At 40.3% G+C, this 21,215-nt stretch overlaps 2 protein-coding genes across 2 annotated transcripts; one reads left to right on the top strand and one right to left on the bottom strand.

Moving 5' to 3' along the window:
• Nucleotides 1–698: 698 nt before the first annotated feature.
• On the top strand, nt 699–5,722 carry sephs1 (selenophosphate synthetase 1). The gene is made up of 8 exons (XM_063004287.1): nt 699–1,027; nt 1,118–1,221; nt 2,467–2,574; nt 2,688–2,842; nt 2,933–3,023; nt 3,426–3,525; nt 3,641–3,853; nt 4,733–5,722. Exons 1-8 carry the CDS (start codon nt 835–837, stop codon nt 4,945–4,947), a joined length of 1,179 nt encoding a protein of 392 aa, XP_062860357.1. The 5' UTR covers nt 699–834; the 3' UTR covers nt 4,948–5,722.
• A 686-nt stretch (nt 5,723–6,408) lies between these two features.
• cpt1b (carnitine palmitoyltransferase 1B (muscle)) lies at nt 6,409–20,982 on the bottom strand. Its single transcript, XM_063004286.1, has 19 exons — nt 20,814–20,982; nt 18,202–18,360; nt 17,497–17,636; nt 16,536–16,707; nt 16,344–16,445; nt 16,101–16,238; nt 15,059–15,136; nt 14,867–14,974; nt 14,679–14,763; nt 14,347–14,542; nt 12,861–13,046; nt 12,571–12,676; nt 12,369–12,485; nt 12,117–12,281; nt 10,605–10,739; nt 10,363–10,515; nt 10,163–10,276; nt 9,308–9,400; nt 6,409–7,347 (listed from the first exon to the last, which is right to left on the bottom strand). Exons 2-19 carry the CDS (start codon nt 18,340–18,342, stop codon nt 7,240–7,242), a joined length of 2,337 nt encoding a protein of 778 aa, XP_062860356.1. The 5' UTR covers nt 18,343–18,360; nt 20,814–20,982; the 3' UTR covers nt 6,409–7,239.
• Between the last annotated feature and the right edge of the window lie 233 nt (nt 20,983–21,215).

Genomic DNA, 21,215 nt, shown 5'->3' on the forward strand with positions numbered 1-21,215 from the left:
TATAACAATCTAAAAAAATATATAAAAAATCAGAATATAAGACATCGAACATTGTAGACATTGTGTGCAATGAAAGCGGTGCAAATTGCAAATCAGGTAGTACCATTTCCAAGCTTTATTGTCTTCCGTGGGTACTACAGGTTCTGCGTCCTTCTCTTGCACCAGTGAGAGTCATTACAGGTTGCCACAGCTGTTGGCAGAAATGACTTCCTGTAGCGCTCTTTGTTGCAGCGGAGTTGGCGGAACCTTCCACTGAAAGTACTTTGCTGAATGTGAAGTGTGACAGATCGGTGGGCCTGGACCTAAAAACAAGAGGATGTGACCTTACGCTCAGTAAAACATGGCCAAGCTGAAACAGTGATTAATCTGACCACGGCACACGTTTCCAGTCTTTTGGTCCATCTGTGACCAGCTTAGGCCCAGAGAACTTGGCAGCGTTTCTGCATACCATGGGCGTTGTAGCCTAGCAGTTAAGTAACTGGACTAGTAACCAAATGGTTGCTGGTTTAAGCCTCACCACTGTTTATCACTGTTGGGCCCTTGAGCAAGGCCCTTAATCTTCAATTGCTTAGACAGTAACAGTCACTTTGCATAAAAGCATCTGTTAATTCTGAAAATGTCAAATGAATAGAATTGATACACAGCTTTCAGTTTCTGTAATACAGTTTGAGGTTGCGTTTCTTGATATAGCGGTAGACTGTGTTCAGTGACAATGGTTTTCCGAAGTTCAGTCAGTTTTGTTTTGTTATTATTTGCGTTCTAACTGAAATTCTTTTGCTTTCTGTTCTGTAAACAGTTGTGTAGACTGGTGTGGGCTCCTGTTATATCTCCACCATGTCTGTGCGGGAGGCTTTTAACCCAGAGAGCTACGAGCTGGACAAAAACTTCAGGCTAACACGCTTCACAGAGTTGAAAGGTACGGGCTGTAAAGTTCCTCAAGATGTGCTACAGAAACTACTGGAGGCATTAAATGAAAACCATTATCAGGAGGATGAGCAGTTCCTAGGCGCTGTAATGCCCAGACTGGGTTAGTGACTGTACTTCCATAATTTATACACATTATTAATATGTGATCACATCAGATTGGCAGTTTAATGAGTATATTCATGTTTTATAGGAATCGGCATGGACACGTGTGTAATTCCTTTAAGACACGGAGGGCTTTCATTAGTGCAGACCACAGATTATATCTACCCCATAGTAGATGACCCATACATGATGGTAAGTTGCACTACTGAGTTACACATTACACACACACTACAGTACTGTGGAAAAAAGTATTCACCACCTTCCGATTTCTACTGTTTCTTTGCTAATTTGTCACATTTAAATGTTTTATATCTAATTTTAGACATGTGATAGACAGCATGAGTAAATCAGGCTGTTCAATCATTTATAATAAGTTATAAAAATACCTACAATTATTTATATGATATTCTTACACCAACTTCTAATGTTTACATGTATATAGATTTTTCTGTGATTTTTTTTTAGCTGTTTATTTTACTTTGTCAGTGAATATTGTATGTATGTAACATCCATCCATCTATCTGTCTGTCTGTCTGTCTGTCTGTCTATCTATCCATCCATTCGTCTATCTATCTGTCTGTCTGTCTGTCTGTCTGTCTGTCTATCTATGTATCTATCTATCTGTCTGTTTATCTGTCTGTCTATCCGTCCGTCCGTCTATCTATCTATCTATCTATCTATCTATCTATCTATCTATCTATCTATCTATCTATCTATCTATCTATCTATCTATCTAAACACAAAATGCAGCTTTTAAATGATCGTTTTCAGTCAGTAAAGATTTTTTTTATCAAATAAATTCCTGCTTGGCTACAAAACCAACCAGGTTTGACTATTTTTAAATTAGTTGGCAGATCTGAAACATTTAAATGTGACTAATTAGCAAAGATTGCAATAGGGACCCCTCCTAATTATTGAGTTCAGGTTTATTAGGCACACTCATTTACATTTATAGCCTTTAGCATCCACTTTTATCTAACGTGATCAGTATTTGAGTGTTAAGAGCCCTGCTAAGGGGACAAGGGCAGTTAGGTGGTGATGGGGCTTGAACCAGCAACCTCTTAATAGAAGTAGTCCAGTATTTTAACCTCTAAGCTACCTTATCTATTGTAAAGTCAGTTATATAAGGTGTGTGCTTTCAAATGTGAGGCAACAGTTTGTGGTTTGATTATTTTGGTTTGAGCGAATGTCAGTGGCTTGAATAAAACCCTGACATCAATCCCACTGAACACCTTTCACAGGAAATTGAACAGCAATTGCAGGTTGTTTAAAATCAGTTCCTGTTCGTGCAAATGCACTTTTCCAACTTCCCACAGACACAATCATAATTCTGGTACAAACTTGTGGCCATATGATATATTTCTTAGGGACATTATCTTTTTATATAACCCAGCTGTGATATGAAATATTTAACGTGGTCTTTTATTTACTTTTTAGGGCAGAATTGCTTGTGCCAATGTGTTAAGCGACCTGTATGCCATGGGAGTGACGGAGTGCGATAATATGTTGATGCTGTTGGGTGTTAGTAATAAACTCTCAGAAAAGGTAAGATACGACAACAATCGGGAGCGTCCGTGTTTTATTTATTTTTTTATTTTTTTGATAAACGTCCTGGACACACCTAACTTTGAATTCATGTGTCTTGTGTTTATGTTTAGGAGCGGGATAAAGTGATGCCGTTGATCATTCAGGGTTTTAAGGATGCAGCAGAAGAAGCAGGCACCTCCGTGACCGGTGGCCAGACCGTTTTAAACCCCTGGATTGTACTGGGGGGCGTGGCCACAACAGTGTGCCAACCGAACGAGTTCATCATGTAAGCGTTCTTCTGATGCACTCGTCCACTTTATTGCAGTTTTGTTTCGGTTTTTTTGTGTTATTGTGACATTTTTCGTTTGTGTTCTAGGCCAGATAATGCCGTGCCAGGTGATGTGCTGGTTCTTACCAAACCTCTCGGTACTCAAGTAGCGGTAGCAGTGCACCAGTGGCTGGACATCGTAAGTCTCTGTTCTTAATATATTTTAGAGGCACGTACAAGTGCGTTGTGATTTTGATGCACTGATTGCTGAAACAGTTAGACAAGGCGGCGTTCTGTCCATACTAGGGTTAAGTCTGGGACCTAAGCATTGGAGCAATGGGAGAAGGTCACCTTGTCCCATAAATCCTGTTTACTCTTAGATCATGTGGATGGTTGGTCTTGAGTACTTGGGGAAGAGATGGCCCTAGGATGACCATATGGTTCTAATGTTTTGACTGATTTGTGCAATTTTGCCAGTTCTGACTTTTTCTGTAATAAAGCAGATTAGCCAATGACATCAAAACAAATTTAATATTCTTATTTTAATATGTATTCTTGTTTGTTATGGATTATACTGAATATAAGCTGTTCTGTCTTTCAGCCGGAGAAATGGAACAAGATTAAGTTAGTAGTGACTCAGGAGGACGTGGAACTAGCCTATCACGAGGCCATGATGAACATGGCTAGACTCAACAGAACAGGTCAGTGAAACACACGCATCCACATTCTGCATGACACACACACACACACACACACACACACTCCGACCTTTACGCTCATCTGCTCATCCTGTGTCTGTTGTTTGTTTTTGTTTAGCGGCAGGTCTGATGCACACGTTTAACGCACATGCTGCTACAGACATCACGGGCTTCGGGATCTTGGGTCACGCTCAGAATCTGGCCCGACAGCAGCGAAGTGAGGTCTCGTTCGTCATCCACAACCTACCCGTCCTCGCCAAGATGGCCGCCGTCAGCAAAGCCTGCGGGAACATGTTCGGACTCATGCACGGCACCTGCCCGGAGACCTCAGGTCAGATCCACAGTTATATATTTCACTGCTAAGTTTAATAGACTGGATTCAGTCTGTTGAAACTGACTATGTTATAATGCTTGACAATATAAATTAAGTTCTAACAGATACACTACATGGCCAAAATTATGTAGAACACTTTTGTTTAGTGGACTTGGCCATGTTGGGTAAATAAAATTAACAAAGCAATCTCAGGGTCTGCCTGAAAACCTAGTGAGCTGCCTTGCTGCCTCAGTAGAAAGGATTCTAATAAGTCATGAAAACTAAGTCTCCCTCTGTGTACCAAAAATGGTTAAACTGTCCAAGACGAGCCTGAATTTGCCAATAAATGACACTTCTGCACCTTTATACAAATTAAAACTCAATGAGAATGTATTTACATTTGAAAAGAACTCCATTCCACCTCTACAACAGGTCACTTAGCCATATTTCTGCCCAGCTAGAAGTGCCCTGGTCAGTTATGAAGCTGAAACATCTAGGAGCAGCAACAGCTCAGTCATAAAATGGTCGGCTCAAAAGACATGACCAGCAAGTGATGAAGTGAGACACTAAATTGTCCATAACTGTGTTTGACATTAAACTTGAACTGTCCTGTCATGAATGTAATCCAAGTGTCTAAAACATGACATTAAATCCTAATAAATGAATAAAATATAGCCGGGTAGACAACACATAGGTCTGATATCACCAAATCATGCTCAGTGCCAAGCACCAACTGGAACTAGAGAGGTATAAAGCAAGGGTTCAATGGGTCTTCAAGACTGGTGGTGAAAAACCATGGTGTAAAGCACCCTGCTCTTGCACTCTGGAGCTACATTAGAGGAAAATCTTAATGCTTCACCATACAATGACGTTTTAATATCTTGCTGTTCCTTGCAGGCGGCCTGCTGATCTGTCTTCCCCGAGAGCAAGCTGCTCGCTTCTGCGCCGAGATCAAGTCCCCCAAATACGGCGAGGGCCACCAGGCCTGGATCATCGGCATCGTAGAAAAGGGAAACCGCACGGCCCGCATCATCGACAAGCCCCGCATCATCGAGGTGGCTCCACAAGTGGCCACGCAAAACGTCACCACCACGCCCGGAACTACGTCCTAATTCGAAGCCGATCCCGGCCTGAACACTTAGCGTGCTTTAGCACCACCCGAGAGTAGAAAACGCCACCTGCCCTCCCAAGGCCTTACAGCAGATACTACACGGACACACTTCAGAGTTCGAGTTTTAGAAAGAGAAAAGGAACGACCTGTAAAACCATTCATTGCTTTTTGAGTTAACTGTTTTCTGTTACCGAAGGTTCCACAAGCCCCCAGTGTTATGGCAGCTTCTACAGTAAATTAAGTCTAATCAGAATCGGACCCTGTTGAGTCATTAAGCTCCTTTTAGAAACAAATTGTGTCCCGATTCACCCAGCATATGCACACTGACATGTAAATTGTAGCGATATATAAATATTGTTTTGCTTTTTTACGCTCTTTGCTAGCAGTTCTTTCGACTATAGCCATCCTGAGCAATAGCAAATGTTAAAAAGGCGATCCTATATGTTTTTTACTTTTGTATTCTACTCCCCTTAATCAACTTAAATAAAAATGATGCTTCCCTGATTTTCAACAGGCTGAATGAATCCCGATTTCAAGGTGGCTACTTTTTACGGTTGTGTGTCGACCCGTCGTCGAAGAATGTAAACGGTGCGGGGTGCAGCTTCTATATTGTATCATATTCACTGTTTCATACAGACATCATTCGATTCTTCTGTGATAGTTACGTTTTTATATTCTGCTATGAAGACCCCGTTATTATTCTTATGTTCTCTTACTGATTAACCGTTTACTTTTATGGCCCCTAAATAAAAGAGATCTTTTTTATGTTCTTGAAAGAGTTGTGGATGTCTGTGTGATTAGGATCCATAATATTGACCTAAATTATTCCATAAACAGTCTCAATAGTTGATTTAACACTGTGGTCCCCAACCACCGGGCCACAGACCGGCCGCACAGAGAATAATAGTTTGACACGCACCTATTTTAGTACCGTGGTACCAAAAAATGAAGCCCACAAGCAAGCTAAAATGAACAAAACACCATCATTTCATCATCCCGTGAAATGATATCTTATATGAAACCGGTCTGTGGTGCAAAAAATATTGGGGACTGCTGATTTAACACATTTTCCTATGAGACTAATATACACTTGTGGAAATTATAGAGGGTAAGCAAACGTAACACCCATATCACTCTTGTGGAGAAGTAATTCCCCCTTAAACTGGTTTCACCTAACAATGACTTCAACTAGACACTTTTTGTGATTTAGTCTTTCACATAATTGTACGACAGTGGTAGCTCAGTGCTAGAATCGGAAGGTCGCTGGTCCAACCCTGCGATGGATCGGCACTCTGTTCAGGGTATTTCTGCCTTTTGTATAGTTCCCCAGTGGAACCAGACCTGCTGAGACCCAGACCATGATACAGCAGTTGATGGAAATAAATGAAATCAAACCAGGTGCATACATGTTTATGGCACTTTAGGAGTAATAAATAAATAATTGCATAAATACATACCCAGCTTATTGTATTGTCTTCCCTTTATACTAACTTGAATTAATCTTCAGTGCAACACATGAAAAGCATTAAATAACTGAATAAATGACACATAAATATAATAATGCTCAATGCTAACCTCTAATCTGTGAAATGAGCATGCTTTTAACACAAATATTTACAATTGTACACATCGTAGAGTTTCCGTAGCAGCGCATTACATTACAGGACAAAATACCCAAGCTTTTATATAATATACATCACAGTGGCAATTAAATTAACTAATTAATTTAAACCTTATGTACAATATTTCTAATTAAAATGATCATTTTGTCATCTGTATTTAGTACTAGTTATATTTATACACTGTTCTCATGAAATAGATACATCAATGAAGGAAAATTAAAAAAGAAATCAACAAGACGAGATTGACTTTGTACATGACATTAATTTAACACTAATTTAGGTGGACCAGCAGAATTAGCATTAGTGTGTGTGTTTAGATCAGTAGATCTGAAGGTTTGGTGACTTTTGTGTATAGTAGTTCACTGTGTGTGATTGGATCATCAAATCTGGTGTTTGTGTCATGTATATGATGGATTGTGTAAGGTGGTTAATCAGAATCCAAGAGTTTGTGATTGAAACAATCAGATCTGGGGTTTGTTTGACGTGTGTGTATGATGGGTGCTGTGTGGTACACCAGCACACCAGCAGAATCCATAACTGTACCGTTAGATCAGATCTGGGGTTTGTGTGATGTGTGTGTATGATGGGTGCTGTAAGGTGGACCAGCAGAATCCATAACTGTACAGTTAGATCAGATCTGGGGTTTGTGTGACTTGGATTATTGGGACGTTTTAAGGAGAACCATTAGAATGGTTTTGTTTACATTTCTCCCTCTGGTTAAACAGAGCTCTGATGTCCAGCATTGCCTGTCTAATGTTTTGGCCGAAGCGATGAGAGTCCTGTAGACACAGAGAGAGACTTATTTTAATATACATCATGAAGATTCTACATAACAAAAATACACGGCACTGTTACTGAGCCTTAATTAACCAAGTGGGTGGCACACAGCAAGAAGGTCCTGGGTTCAATTCCCAGATGGAGAGGTCCGGGTCTCTTCTGTGTGAAGTTTGCATGTTCTCCCTGTGTCTGTGTGGGTTTCCTCCCACCGTCAAGACATTAATTGGAGATACTAAATTGTCAAAGACTTGATGAACTGATGAAGCCAGTAGTTACCTGTCCTGTCATTAATGTAACCAAAGTGTATAAAAATATGACGTTAAAATCCTAATAAACAAAAAAGTAATTATTTAGCATTTGGCTTCAATCTTTAACTATTTCAGAACCATGACATGACCATTCTAATATTTTTTACCCACGTTTTTGTGCTTTTTTTATACCCATGGAACAGTTTCCATCCACTGGCTAAACCTTCTCTATTGCTGGGAGCAGAGCGGTAGAGAGAACAGAGTGGCGACACTCCCATAGGGAACCGTTGGAAAGGGGGCGGGACATATTTGCTGTGCAGCTTCCGGGTTGTGGAGCTCTGTATAGTTCCAAACATCCCATAGAGCCCCATTCATTTCCACTACTTATCAAGCATTTTTAGCTGTTTGTTGCTTTGTTTTAAAAAAAATAATGAATTTGATGTCATTAATATACGTAATACTGTTATTATTTAGCATTTGCTCAGCACTAAATGTTACACGTTTATCTTAATTAATAGGTATAACTGAATTTAGCTTAGTCAGCTAAGCTAAATTATTGACACTAGAGTCTTTTCACCTAAAATTGATTAATTAAAAGTTGATTAATCAAGAGTCTTGTTACAGAAATGATAATAAAACATCAGAGCCATAATAAATCATTATACTTTTACTTTCATTCTTAAGTACATTTGAAGGTAAATTTAGTTTAGTACTTTAGTGGAGGTAAAGAGTATTTTTACTTTTACTACTACTTTTACTGGAGTAATATGTTACCTTGGATATCTCTACTTCAACTCAACTACATGGTTTGTGTACCTTGTCCACCACTTACATTAGACAAAATGAACTAGTGCATATTAATTATGAATTAATTCATGTATTACATGTAGGAATAAATTATTACTTACTCATGAAATAAGACATGAATTAATGCTATTTCATGTACCTGCACTATAATGTTAAAGGTATTGGTACGGTAGTGTGTTTATGAATCTGTTCATTCAGTGCAGGTAAACCTTATGAATCCAGCCACATGGCTTAGTGTTTAACCAAAATGATTATTATTATGAATCCTCAGGAAAGTGAAGGGAGATTAGTTTATGTAAAAAACAAAACATAAAAAACTGTCTAATCTCTGTACTGTATATTGTCTCTACTACTTAATGATATCGCATTATGTAATGTATGCTAATATAATGTACTGTGTGTTAACAAGAACGACCTATTAAGTCATTATAAACATCAATCTTCCACTTCATATACCAAATTGATATTAAAGCAGATGCAGTAAATGTAAACGCAGTTGAAAATACCCAGAAATTGTACAAATGTTTATTATTTAGCGTTTAATATTTCACTCACTGCTGCCTGTCCCATATGAGAACATGACAGCGCCGGGTTTGTTTGGAACTATTGGAGGGTTACATGAACCACGTGACCGCGTAGCGGCGAGATCAAGGAGTGTCGCAACTCTCTCTATCTACGGCTCTGGCTGGGAGATGCCATGTCACAGAGCAGCATAACATGCTTGGAGGAGAACTTTAACACAAGCTAACAGTAATAAATGTGACACAACCTGGATAGAATCTATGGACAACAACACCACTCAGAGTCCTCAAGAGTCCATGGCTGTTTTTCTGTATCTGTGTGGTAGTTTTGCAGTTTCGGTAAGCAGTATGAACAGGCATCACAATAAACCATTTTTGTTTCTCACCGTTTCAGGGCTCGAGAACTTGCTGGAGATGTGGAATGTGATGAGATTCTCCCCAACGATAATATAGGAAACTCCATAGCCGTCATCAGCAACCTGCATACAAACCGAGTGAAGTAAAGCTCAGATAAGGGTAGAAGTGAAACAAATCGCTGGACAATACGAAAGTTAAAGCTATGCATCTACATCCGCCACATAAGCAACTCATGGATAACTACCATGAACAATCATTCTGGCACGTCTTCCTGTACTGACAAATAAACAAACAGATAATCTGGTGCCTCAAAACTCACCTTTAATGGAAGTCAAAAGCATTATGCAAAACCTACAGTATTATTATAGACTGTATCTATCAGGGGTTTTCAACCTGTGGGACACGCCACAAATTCAAGGTCGAGGGGCGGGGGGTGTTGGGGGGGGGTTCTGCAAGTTTGAGGTCGGCACACAGAAGGGGGCACATTTCATCAGCTGCTTTATCCTGGTCAGGGTCGTAGTGGGTCCTGTTTCACCCGGAAACCCTGGGTGCAAGGCTGGAATGCTCTGTACAGTCCATTAGAGGGCTACAGCCATACAACAATCCCCCTGATCTAAACCCCATAAACATCTTTGGGATGAACCAGAATGTCAACTGTGAGTCAAGACTTTTCAACCACTGCTGGTGCTTGAAATTACTGCCATCACTGCCAAGATCACTTCAAGATATGAAGCCCATTTCTCTCCGTAATTTCAGAGCAACCAGTCCACTTGCTGGTAAGTATTTAAACATATTGTTTCCATCTGCCGTATTGCTTATTTTTGACATCAAATTGTTGTTTATTATCACTACCACACATGTGTAGGATACAAAAAAACACTCACAGGACCGAATCCACCACCAGCTCCTACATATTTGGGAAATTTCTGGATGTCGACGAGGTTCAGCTGCTGCTGCGGCGTCTGACTGGTGGACAGACGCCAGGGCCCCGAAAGAACCTGGAGGACATTCATTAAAATTTAGCCTTTAAGTAATATTAACATAGTAAACAATATAAAATGTGCTTTAAAAAGCTTTATCCTACTTGGTTAAGGAAGGGTGATTTGATGTTTAGTAGTTTAGACACGATGTACAGGCAGAATAGATGGCGGTCGATGCCAGCACCCGTCATGGCCAGGCGATACATGTTCTGGTGTTTCTCTGCTGCTTTCCGAAACAGTTCCAGCCGCTGCTCGTTCTGTTTACGGATCATCATCACCACAAAGCAGTTAGATACCAAACTGTCAGATATGTGAAATTCGGAATGTGGCAGAATTAAGTTCTCACCGTGTAGGCCTGGTCCTTCATGGCTCGGACGAAGGCCGTGGATTCGTTGGTGCAGGAGCGCACCGTCTCTGTCCTTCCATCCCGGAACATTCGGGTCATGGAAGACTCGTACGTAAGACAGAAAGCTCCTTTATCCTAGTCCAAATGCAATACACGGATACCAGTATGAAACAGGTGATCAATCGGCAGTTAATAATAAAATAACAACAGGTCTATTTTAATTATTTTAAATATGAAATTGAGCTCAAATCATCAATATTGAAGTATTCCTTGTTCTAGATGTGTACAGACTCCAACATTACATTTACATTTTCAGCATTTAGCAGACGGTTTTATCCAAAGTGACTTACAGTACTGTCACAGTATACAGTCAAAGCAATTGAGGGTTAAGGGCCTTGCTCAAGGACCCAACAGTGACAGTGGTGATGCTTGAACCAGCAACCTTTTGATTACTAGTCCAGTACCTTAACCGCTAGGCTACAACTGCCCAACATGACATTAGAATATCTTCAGATTAGATTACAGTAGAAAGAGATTCCCAAATTCCCAAAGGCATCTCAAAAAGATTGTTGAGGCTGTTATAGCCAAAAAGTGGGAAAAACGCCTCCATATCACCATCCACCATCCTTATTATCCCTTTAGTTTCAAAATGGGTTTGTTTGTTTGTTTATTAGGGTTTAAACGTCATGTTTTACACTTCGGTTACATTCGTGACCGGAACAGTAGTTACTTATTACACAAGGTTCATCAGTTCACAAGGTGTCTCCAATTCACCTCTCTTGCATGTTTGTGGTAGGAAACCGGAGCTCCTGGAGGAAACCCACACAGCCACGGGAAGAGCATGCAAACTCTGCACAGAATGGACCTGGACCGCCCCACCTGGGGATCGAACCCAGGACCTTCTTGCTGTGAAGCCACCGTGACGCCTTTCGGAATGGGATGTCCAACAAGGTTATGGTTGGTTGACCACATACGTTTGGGCAGTAGGTAAGATACTGGACTAGTAATTAAAAGGTTGCTGGTTCGGGTCCTTTCTGTGTGGAGTTTGCATGTTTACATTTTCATTTTATTTAGCAGACTCTTTTTATCTGAAGTGACTTACAATTACGACTGAACACGACTTTGAGCAACTGTGGGCCCAACAATGGCAACCTGGTGGCGGTGGGGCTTGAACCGGCAACCTTCTGATTAGTGGACCTGTACCTTAACCATTGAGTTATCACTGCCCCTACAATAATGTTCTCCCTGTCTGTGTGGGTTTCCTCCGGGAGCTCCGGTTTCCTCCCACAGTCCAAAGACGTGCAAGTGAAGTGAATTGAAGATACAAAATTGTCCTGACTGTGTTTGACGTTAAACTTTTGAACTGATGAATCTTGTGTAACCAGTAGCTACCGTTCCTGTCATGAATGTAAGCAAAGTGTGTAAAACATGACGTTAAAATCCTAATAAATAAATATTGTGACTATACACAGGTAAAACGAAACTACACATGTATATGTGTGCATGAGTTACCCTGTAGTGAGCAAGCTGCAGTGCTAGTTGAATGAAAGCATCCGGGCTCGTTCTGCATTTCTTGATCAGGCCTTTCCCAAACTCATCAAATATTAAACATTTAAAATCCACATCATCAGCCAGCTCCTTGGCGACTGTATACGATCCCTCTATAATTTCCTGGCACTGAGAAAACATAAAGGATGGACGTCACAACCTACAGTGATGAAACTTGAATATTTGTGAACGTTTGTATTATTAGAGCAGAATTACCACTTGTGGAATGTCCCAGTGGAGCCGGGTTGGAGACGTTAGAGCTTTGTTTACATCTCCTCTGCAATGTCCCTCCTCAGTGTAGCCCAAGCAGAAAAAGTCGTTGGCCAAGATGTCCTGGACATGGCACATGGAAATATCTATAAATTCTGCCTAAGTAATTCATTATTATTATTTTTTTTTGCCATTGCATCCTAACTACCTCCCACATGTGTCCAACGATGGGGGCGTCCGCCCATGAATGCTCGGCATTCACTCCTATCTTTCCATTCTTGTAGACAATAAGAGTGAAGGATTTATCAAACCACCTAAGACATAAGGCGTATAATGAGTATAAAGAGACACAGTGTACTCAAACAGTACAGTTTGTGCTTGTATAAGACGGTGGAATTTCCTGACTGCAGGTGCCCTTTTACCTACAATAATTCTGAATCACTCAGCTCCTCTGGTGCATAAAAACAACGACCCCACCCCCTAAACAAACACACATACCTGTCGTAGCACTTCCCGTGCAGTAAAGACTTGGCATAGAGGTCCATGGAGTTTGGTTTTTCAGGGTCGTATCCATGCGCCTCTTCGTCCAGGGTGAGGAAGAACGCGGCCGTCTCGATGACATCTAAAGACTTCTTATTCACACCCTCGCTGAAGTACTTCTGTCGTGCTTTGGCCCATGGGATTCTAGTGGGTTTCAAAAGTATAGTTTGTAAATATTAACTGTAAAATGTCTCATTTGAATTCATTAATCACTGTAAAGGACATCAGGAAGCCTTTTTTTGTTGGCACAAGGTTTGCCAAATGAGATAAGTCAAGGCCAAGACCAGGACCAAGATTAAAATTTCACTTGAACACACTGAAATGTTTGATGCTTTATGTATTATTATAGTTACTCTTTAAAATTAATACTGTAGTGTCTGTTGTACACTTGTAGCTTTACCAATGTATTTAAATTGATTAAATATGGCAGTTTACTACAGTTAAAAACCTTTTTATTTATTTGATTATTATTTAAACTATTTTCCCTTGTTTTATAAACTCCAATAACACTATTTGAAACAGAATAATAGTGTTGAGACAGAAAAGTAGCTCAACACTAAATAACTGACACATACACCGATCAGCCATAACATTAAAACCACCTTTTTGTTTCTACACTCACTGTCCATTTTATCAGCTCCACTTACCATATAGAAGCACTTTGTAGTTCTACAATTACTGACGGTGGTCCATCTGTTTCTCTGCATGCTTTTTTAGCCTGCTTTCACCTTGTTCTTTAATGGTCAGGACCCCCACAGGACCACCACAGAGCAGGTATTATTTAGGTGGTGGATCATTCTCAGCGCTGCAGTTAAAATGGCATGGTGGTGGTGTGTTGTGTCCACTCACTGTCCACTCTATTAGACACTCCTACCTAGTTGGTCCACCTTGTAGATGTAAAGTCAGAGACGATCGCTCATCTATTGCTGCTGTTTGAGTCGGTCATCTTCTAGACCTTCATCAGTAGTCACAGGACGCTGCCCACGGGGCGCTGTTGGCTGGATACTTTTGGTTGGTGGACTGTTCTCAGTCCAGCAGTGACAGTGAGGTGTTTAAAAACTCCAGCAGCATTGCTATGTCTTATCCACTCATACCAGCACAACACACACTAACACACCACCACCATGTCAGTGTCTCTGCAGTGCTGAGAATGACCCACCACCTAAATAATACCTGCTCTGTGGTGGTCCTGTGGGGGTCCTGACCATTGAAGAACAGCATGAAAGGGGGCTAACAAAGCATGCAGAGAAACACATGGACTACAGTCAGTAATTGTAGAACTACAAAGTGCTTCTATATGGTAAGTGGAGCTGATAAAATGGACAGTGAGTGTAGAAGCAGGGAGGTGGTTTTAATGTTATGGCTGATCAGTGTATATTAAGTGTATTTAAGCTGAAACACTGTAAAACACAGTATGAAGTGTTGAATATACTTATGTGTTTACCTGTTCCCGGCTGTGAGAGAGGCTAATTTGAGTTCTCCAGGCTGCGGCTCCGAGGTGTCGTTAAGAATGTGCTGAAACTGTTGCTCTAACTCAGAGGGCAGGAGATGTCGTCCACCATAGTACAACCAGATTTTAAAGAAGCGTCCACGGTGATACACAACCAGATGCTTTCTGTTCCTCAGGTGCTGGATACTGTCTGGATAAAACATGTTTTATTAATACTTTAGTAATACAAGATATATGTGGTGTCTGAAATGAGCTTTTTTTAGTTTTGTCTTAATATTTAACATTTTAAAATAAAATGTAATTGCTAGGGTGAAAAACGTCGATACCTGTTTCAATGCCAGGGATACGAGTAGTGTTGAACATGCTCTCATACTGAGAGGAGCACATGGGCACCACCCCGAGAGCCCTCATCTACCATGAAAAACACACACAGTCAGGGCATTAATCAGACTCATGGCAGGTATATTATTGTTTTTGTGTTTGTGAGTGTGTGTGTGTGTGTGTGTGTGCATACCGGCGCATGCTCCCCTCGCTCCAGCTTACGGCGGTACTGCAGAAGGGCATGGACCACATTTCCTGCCCTCGCTGCCTGCCTGTGAGTGGGTATCACATACAGCAGGTCCTGAGAGACACAGACTCCAGCTGTTAGATGTTACAGATGTTTGTGTTTTCAGTAAATCATTAATAGTAGTTTTATTGTGCTCACCATAGTGTAGAAGTTGCTGTTAACCATGATGGGACCACGACCCCTCAGGTAAATGTACTCCTCCCACCAGTCACTCACCTGTATACAGAAACAGTGCAGGTTTGAATCCACAAGCAACACACTGTTAAAATAAAGTCAAGTTAAATAAAGGAATTTCCTAATTTTTCAACCTGATCTGTACCTTCACAGACAATTATTCAGCCCTGAAATGAATTGGTGCCCAGAATGTTATTCCCTCTTATCCCACAAACTTTTAAATAGGCTCTGGACCCATTCCAACCCTGATCAGAATGAAGCAATTATTTAAAGTTGAATAAATAACCAACTGAAGACATCTTAAGCATGTTTGCTTTGTGTTTCCCAGCAAAAGAGCAAATAAATTAAATGAAACTTAAATGTACACTATATGCTCTTAAGTTTGTGGGGGCGGCACAGTGGCTAAGTGGGTAGCACTGTCGCCTCACAGCAAGAAGGCCCCGGGTTCGATCCCCAGGTGGGGCGGTCCGGGTCCTTTCTGTGTGGAGTTTGCATGTTCTCCCCGTGTCTGCGTGGGTTTCCTCCGGAAGCTCTGGTTTCCTCCCACAGTCCAAAGACGTGCAAGTGAGGTGAATTGGAGACACTAAATTGTCCATGACTGTGTAATGTGTAATGAGTAGCTACCGTTCCTGTCATGAATGTAACCAAAGTGTAAAACATGACATTAAAATTCTAATAAACAAACAAACTTAAGTTTGTGGACACGTGATGACGAGCTTGTTGGATATTTTGATCCAAAACTATGTTCATAAATATGAATTCCACCCCCTCCTGTATCGATAATAGCCTCCCCTCTCCTAGAAAGTCTTTTTTACAATATTTTGGAGTGTGTCTGTGAGAATTTGTGCCCATTCAGTCAAAAGAACATATTTAAGGTCAGACACCGGGCTTGGACAAAAAGGCCAGGCTCATAACCAATTAAAAAGCATACTATGAATTAAAAAGTCTTCTTTAGACTACACAAAGTAAAAGATAAGAAAGAGTATAAATGTATAGATGTACTTACATAGTTATTGGCCCACCAGGATTTCAGCAGGAGGTATTTCTGCAGTTTGGGTGCTTGGTCCTTTTTAAAATCATTGGCCACAATTTCCATCTGCTTATATTGGTCATCGTCCAGCAGGGGACGCACTGATTCAAGATACTGAGAGAGGAAGAGTGAAACGTCTGTGAAGTTTTTAAAATTATATGATCTGAGCAGAGTATTATATTTTGTCCCTGTTTAAGCAAAGGGTTTGGGGATTCTCACCCTGCAAATGGTATCATCAATGTTCGGCACAGGCAGTCTGGGCAAAGAGCCCTGAAAACTGTAGAGCAGCGGCCTTCGACCCGAAAACAGCTTCAACAGACTCTGTTAAAATACAAAACACTCTGCACGTTACTACAGCTATAGAAGTTATTCTCCCTTATTAAAACTGTTGACTAGTTGTGTATGCAGTACCATCCAGAGTTTGGTTACGGTGCTCATTTTGCCATGTGGCTCAAAGATCCAGCCGTGGTAGCACAGCAGAGCTTGCAGTGTGTAGCGCAGGAGCAAAATCAGAGAGAACCAAAGTCCTGTGGCAAACAGTATACCACTCAGAATCGTCTGAGTCTGAGCTGTGAAACGATCACTATAGCAAAGAAAAATCGGAGAAACGTTGTGTTATTAAAGGTTCTATTAAAGTGATGTTTAGGTTGATCAGAACTGGCAGTAATCAACACTGTGACAAGTCTGTAGGGGGCAATTACTTCATCACAAAGAATCAACTGTTTTTTGATACCTTTACCATAAATAAATTATTACATGATTATTTAAAAGCTGTAGTTTGTGGTTACTCAGGTTCTCTGTGTCTTAAATCATACTGAAAGATCAGAAACTATGAACAGTGACAAATACAGTACTTGCAAAAACTAAAAAAATCAGTTAGGGGGCAAATACTTTTTCACAGCACTGTAGATGCCATTAATAGAAGAGTGGTGCACAAACCTGACTTTGAACTGACTACATAACAAACACAGCTGCTGAGGTCCATTATGTGCCCAAAAGTATGTGGGCATCATTCCTAATTACTAAGTTAAATGTTTTAGACCCACCCATTGCTCTCAGGTGTATAAAATAAAAAAAAAGCATCCAAGTAATTGTAATACTGCTTCAGCATGATTGTCAGATCTATAATAACATGATCAGATGAGTTTGGTATGGAGGAAGGGTAGTAGCCAGCACAAAGCTCTGACCTTAACCCAATAAACACCTTTGGGATGAATTGGAACACCAATCGTGAGCCACAACACCAATGCATGACCTTACAGCTGCTCTTTTGACTGAATCTGGTGTAACCTTTATGAATTATTTGGAAAGTACTCATAGAAATTATATTTGTACAGAGAAAATTATGCCTTTTGTCTATTGACATACAGACCTGGCAGGTAAAACCTTCTTAATGCTGTTTATCATGCCAACAGATGGATCCACTCTGGCATACATGGAACTCATGATTGCAATCACCACAAATAACCAGCTGGATGGACTCGCCGGGTAGACTCCTGTTAGGATGCCATTCTGCTCAAACATACAAATATATCAAAGTATAAGACTGGTGTATAGTGGAAAGATTTAAAAAATCAGAATATTCTAATTTTGTGTACTGCATTATCCTTTTCTGACAAAGACTCAAAATACATATTATGTGGCACTCAGGTCATAAAACACTCAACAACACCAGTGCTGAGATCTCAAGCCTCCAAGGTCAAATCTCAGCTCAGCACGGACACATTGTGAATTGGCTGTGTGTACGTAGGGTATGTAAGGGAGGGACAATGGCTGAAACAGGATTCTGGGTTGCTGGTTAAAGAGCGGCCTCTGCTGACCGGTCAAGACGCCTGCACAGGGGGGCACTCTGTAAGACCCCGCCCCTGGTGGGTAAAAAGAAGTGATGTAGAGGTGGGTGTAGTGGCATGTAGTGTAATAAATAGCATGTCAAAATAGAGTCTATTATGAATACTATTATGTTTCTATCAAATGTAGTATAGTAATCTCTTTATTTGGACATGACCAAATAAGAACACTTATAAGGATGTGGGTGGAGATTTTACTGGAGATTAGATACCAGGATTAGTCCACTTACCTTGAACTGAATGGCACGTTTGCTCCATGATGTTACTCCGGCTAGGTAGATGTGTTTGAGTGCCTCTCGACTCAGGTGAAGGTTGATGCCCTCCGGTGTAACAGTGAACTGGAAGCCCACCGCCTGGTGCGCTTCCGCCATGGCACTCAATTAACAGGTCTGGTTTTAGCAGAAAGAAATCAGCAGTAGGAGAGACAGAACATGGTCATTATAGCTTAGCAAAAGCACAAGCTTAGATTTTATACACTTCTTATAAAAAAAAATATATTATTTAATTTATTTAATATGTTTTAATATTTGAGTAAAAAGTTGACCAGTTTACCATAATTAAGCTGCTGGATTTTGTTTATGCACTAATTATTAATTAACAGTAAATTAACGGTAAATATATGAATCAATACGATGACATTTAGAAAGTAATTAAATATAGAAAATTTTTAAACTGGATTGAACGCACAACCAGATTCATTTACATTTTCGGCATTTAGCAGCTGCTTTTCATTCAAAGCGACTTACAGTACTGTGACAGTACATTGTCTAAGCAATTAAGGGTTAATGGCCTCGCTCAAGGGCCCACCAGTGGCAACCTGGCAGTGGTGGGGCTTGAACCAGCAACCTTTAGATTACAAGTCCAGTACCTTAACCACTAGGATACAATGGGGGTTCAAGCAAGGAATTCTCATCCGACATCCACATTTTTGACTAATTGGCTTAAATTCCCACAGACATACTCAGAATCTCAGACATACTCAGGGCAGTTGTAGAAGAAGGTCACTGGTTCAAGCCCCACCACTGCCTGGATGCCTCTGTTGGGCCCTTGAGCAAGGCCCTTAACCCTCAAATGCTTAGACTGTATACTGTCAAGTCGCTTTTAAATGCTGTAAATGTGAATGTGAATGTAAATGAACCAGCAACCTTTCGATTACTAGTCCAGTACCTTAACCACTAGGCTACAACTGCCCTGAATATGTGATTCTGAGTATGTCTGAGATTCTGAGTATGTCTGTGGGAATTTAAGCCAATTAGTCAAAAATGTGGACGTTGGATGTTAAGTCCTTGCTTCCAATCAGTGTGACTAAAACTTGACCTTATATAATGTGACACTAATCAAGAAACAATAAAGAGCCTTTCCTAAACTGTTGCCACACAGTTGGAAGAATATAATTGATTTCATAGAACTGTTGTGTCCACCTACTGTTGACCATATGGTTTACGTTAAGCTTTTGTTGCTTTTCACAATCAATTGATATCATCTGGTGTTTTTAAAGTTAAAAATCCTATAAATAGTGTAATACTGTATAAATACACACAGCATGTTTATAAATGTTACAATCTGCTTGCACAACTACTGTATGAATACAGCTGGGTTGTATTTAGGGCACAGGTATGTACACTAGGCTAACCTCATGTTTTGAAAGGCACCTTGTTACCATGTTCAACACAGCAGTGTTATGACCACAAAAGGTTCAGTGAACGGGCAACAAATCTGTAATAAGTACAAATATTTGCTTCCTGGAGCCGAGCGCAAGTGTAAGATGGTTCAGCGTAAAGCCTGAGTGGATTTTTTCCATGTCATGTGACTGGAGTTCTGTCAACTGGGCCAAAGTTGAACGGTCAGAAATAGTAGCGCAGCCACACACATGGCCGGCGGCAGCTACATGATGCAGGTAGAAAAGCTCAGAATGAAACCATGGCTTTTAAAGGGGAAGGAAATCCATTACTGTGTGTGATCTAACTTTAGTAATGACACAAATATCTGTCTTCACATGCTTAACTGAGCAAAGACATAATCTATTATACATTATAACATTTACATTATACATTATATACTATTTTAACTATGTAAAACACACTGTATTACAAATTACATTTCAAAAATGCAAATGTATGTAATGATGTACTGATGGGCACTTGTAGCCTAGCGATTAAGGTACTGGACTAGTAATCAAAAGATCACTGGTTCAAACCCCACCACTGCCAGGTCGCCACTGTTGGGCCCTTGAGCAAGGCCCTTAACCCTCAATTGCTTAGACAATATACTGTCACAGTACTGTAAGTCGCTTTGGATAAAAGCGTCTGCTAAATGCCGAAAATGTCAATGTACTACAACATTTAAGACCAATTTTTAAGACACACTTTGCATAAATATGTACATTTCTAATCTGTACAGTTTATACGGTAAAACATGTAAAAATACAAACAAGATCCTTAATATACTGTATTCTTAATTCCTCCTTAAAACTTTTTAGTGTGAGAATTATCATGACATTCACCTAGATATTCAAGTTGAATGTTTTAGGGCAAGAATTAAGACTGTCAGTGTTTTGGGTCAATGTTTACAAAATGTTTTGCCTTAAAATACTAAAAGACCAGAAGTTGGGGATGTTCTTTCTTATATTGCTTAAGAAATGTATTATTTTAGCTTGTAAAATTGGGTTTATTACTCACAGAGACAGATTCATAACCTAACAGATCTTAAAGTAAACCTCAGTGGATACAGTCATATTAAAAACATTCCTGCTCCTAAAAAAAGCCAACATCTTTACTGCATATGTTATTATTATATATTATATATATTTATGTATCAGTTCAGTCGATAACAGTAACCTTACCACTCAAAACAGTGCAGCGGTGTCCCGGTGAGGTAAATCAGTGGGTAAATAGGTCCAGGTTCCTCTTGGTTACTGTAGTACAGAAGTACACAGCTGTGGAGTACAGGCTGACACCGATGACCTTCAGAGTCGGTGGGAGGCACCTAGTTTTTGTTGAATAATCCTTCTTCTGTCTCACTTCTTACCTCCACCTTATAAGACTGTGTCACTTTCTTCTAGTCTGTGATCTCCCTCGTGCTTTTTCTGGCACCGCGTGTGTGTGTGTGTGTTGGTAACCAGATATCTATGTGATTAAGGTTCAGCTAGTGTTTGTACTGTCCACTGTGCTGTACAATGAAACACAGGGACAAATCTTAGCTGTAGAAACTCTAGTGTGACAAACTATGAAGCACAAAGAAAGAG

This window comes from Trichomycterus rosablanca, chromosome 11, assembly GCF_030014385.1.
Source record: "Trichomycterus rosablanca isolate fTriRos1 chromosome 11, fTriRos1.hap1, whole genome shotgun sequence".
NCBI lineage: Eukaryota > Metazoa > Chordata > Actinopteri > Siluriformes > Trichomycteridae > Trichomycterus > Trichomycterus rosablanca.

What these genes read in the sequence shown, in the direction of transcription:
- sephs1 (XM_063004287.1), top strand. Translation starts at nt 835, where the DNA reads ATGTCTGTGCGGGAGGCTTTTAACCCAGAGAGCTACGAGCTGGACAAA. An exon ending in CGCTGTAATGCCCAGACTGG is followed by an intron (nt 1,028 to 1,117) that starts GTTAGTGACTGT and finishes CATGTTTTATAG; the next exon opens with GAATCGGCATGGACACGTGT. An exon ending in TGCACCAGTGGCTGGACATC is followed by an intron (nt 3,024 to 3,425) that starts GTAAGTCTCTGT and finishes TCTGTCTTTCAG; the next exon opens with CCGGAGAAATGGAACAAGAT.
- cpt1b (XM_063004286.1), bottom strand. Translation starts at nt 18,342, where the DNA reads ATGGCGGAAGCGCACCAGGCGGTGGGCTTCCAGTTCACTGTTACACCG. An exon ending in TGAAGGACCAGGCCTACACG is followed by an intron (nt 10,516 to 10,604) that starts GTGAGAACTTAA and finishes ATCCGTAAACAG; the next exon opens with AACGAGCAGCGGCTGGAACT. An exon ending in AGTTCTCGAGCCCTGAAACG is followed by an intron (nt 7,348 to 9,307) that starts GTGAGAAACAAA and finishes CTGTGTCTACAG; the next exon opens with GACTCTCATCGCTTCGGCCA.